We start from the raw sequence: 1518 nt of genomic DNA, 5'->3' as shown, positions 1-1518 counted from the left end.
ATAAATATTTCTCTTAGTAGTTATACTAGTAACATTGAATTTTATTGGATTGCTTGCTTGTTTCTTTTCTTTGTCAGCACATTCCCATTGTCCTTCATTTTCTTCTGCATATGGACAAGCACTTTCTGGAAGAACTTTATCATATAAATCAGTGAATGCATATAACCATTCTACATATCCTCCTTCTGTAGAATTATTAATTCCTTCTTTACCTGGACAAGCTTCTGGATGAAGGGCACATTGATTTAAGACATCAATAGCATATGCTTGAGGTGATAATCTAAGATATTCGTTATCTTTAAGGAATCCTTTTCTAATACCATTATCTCTATATGATTGTTCCAAAAGACCAATAGTAGCTAATGCCCAACATGTTCCTCTATTATATTGACAATATCGTGGGAGTTGATAAGGTGTAACAAATGATTTTGGTAATGTAGGTTGTGTTAATCCCTCATCGACATCTTGAACGGCTTTATCCATTATGTTTTGTGCAGATAGTTGATAATTATCAAGTGTAACATATCCTGAAGTAAATATAAAAATAAGTACAAATGCTTGGAAAATAATTAACAATGCAACTAACCCCAATATACATTTTTGTAATGAGGTTGGTGCTTTTTGTTCAGCATGTCCAAGAAGACCAGTTTCCATTAATCAAATTATTTAGTTCTCATGAAAATTTTCAAGATGAGATTCTTTTTCCTTTCTATTGGAATGTTTCCTTTCTTTTCTTCAAAGCATTAATCAATTATATTATTCACAAAAAAATCTTCATTAGATGTCAGTTAAAAAGAATTAAATGCAGATATAAATAATAAAATAAATAAGTAATAATATATATTGTTTATTGGTATTGTAGATTTAGAGATTAATGAAACGATTAATAAAATAAGTAAATGAAACATATGTCTTGTTTATTCTATTCAAATACTTGAATTTTTATTTTGTGTTTATATTATATTATTTATTCTTCTTTATTTTATACTTGAATTATTATTTATTGGCTTGTAAAATTTTTTCATTACCTTCATTTTCATTAAATTATTTTATATATCAATTTTTATGATATTCATTGTTTCATCTAAATGGCGAATAAATCTTAAATTTTTAATTTTAAGATTGAATAAAAAATAATTGAAAAACAAATTATTAAATATCAATTTTAAAGTTCAGGGATACCAATAAAAAATCTAAAAAATAAAAGTAAAGGTGAAGAAGGAACTTTATCTAAAAATGAACTTAAAATTAAATTAAAGAAATGTCAGCTCCAAAGAGTTTCCATCTTTGTGATAATATTGGATGTCATTGTTGGAATGGTGATGCTACTAAAATTGCTTATTCTCCATGTTCCAAAGAAATTATTGTTGCTAGTTTTGATGGTAATAAATTTACAACTGAAGCAAAATTAAATGAACATGATGCACGTGTTACTGGAATTGATTGGGCTGCACAATCAAATAGAATTGTTTCATGTTCAGAAGATAGAAAGGCATATGTATGGACCCATAAATGAGA

At 26.8% G+C, this 1518-nt stretch overlaps 1 protein-coding gene across 1 annotated transcript, besides 4 other annotated features; it reads right to left on the bottom strand.

The window, feature by feature from the left end:
• On the bottom strand, window positions 1-654 carry EDI_158830 (uncharacterized protein; the record flags this gene model as incomplete). The annotated part of the gene is made up of 1 exon (XM_001739634.1): window positions 1-654. A coding segment is annotated over one exon (654 nt), but the record flags the coding sequence as incomplete, so codon positions are not given.
• A 154-nt stretch (window positions 655-808) lies between these two features.
• Window positions 809-845: a sequence feature (AT_rich).
• Window positions 846-938: 93 nt separating this feature from the next.
• Window positions 939-1067: a microsatellite.
• Window positions 941-986: a microsatellite.
• Window positions 1068-1094: 27 nt separating the features above from the next.
• Window positions 1095-1170: a sequence feature (AT_rich).
• The last annotated feature ends 348 nt before the right edge of the window (window positions 1171-1518 follow it).

This window comes from Entamoeba dispar, genomic scaffold (assembly GCF_000209125.1).
Source record: "Entamoeba dispar SAW760 scf_1105229462291 genomic scaffold, whole genome shotgun sequence".
In the NCBI taxonomy this organism is placed as follows: Eukaryota; Evosea; order Mastigamoebida; family Endamoebidae; genus Entamoeba; species Entamoeba dispar.
This window is presented reverse-complemented; position numbering and strand designations above follow the sequence as displayed.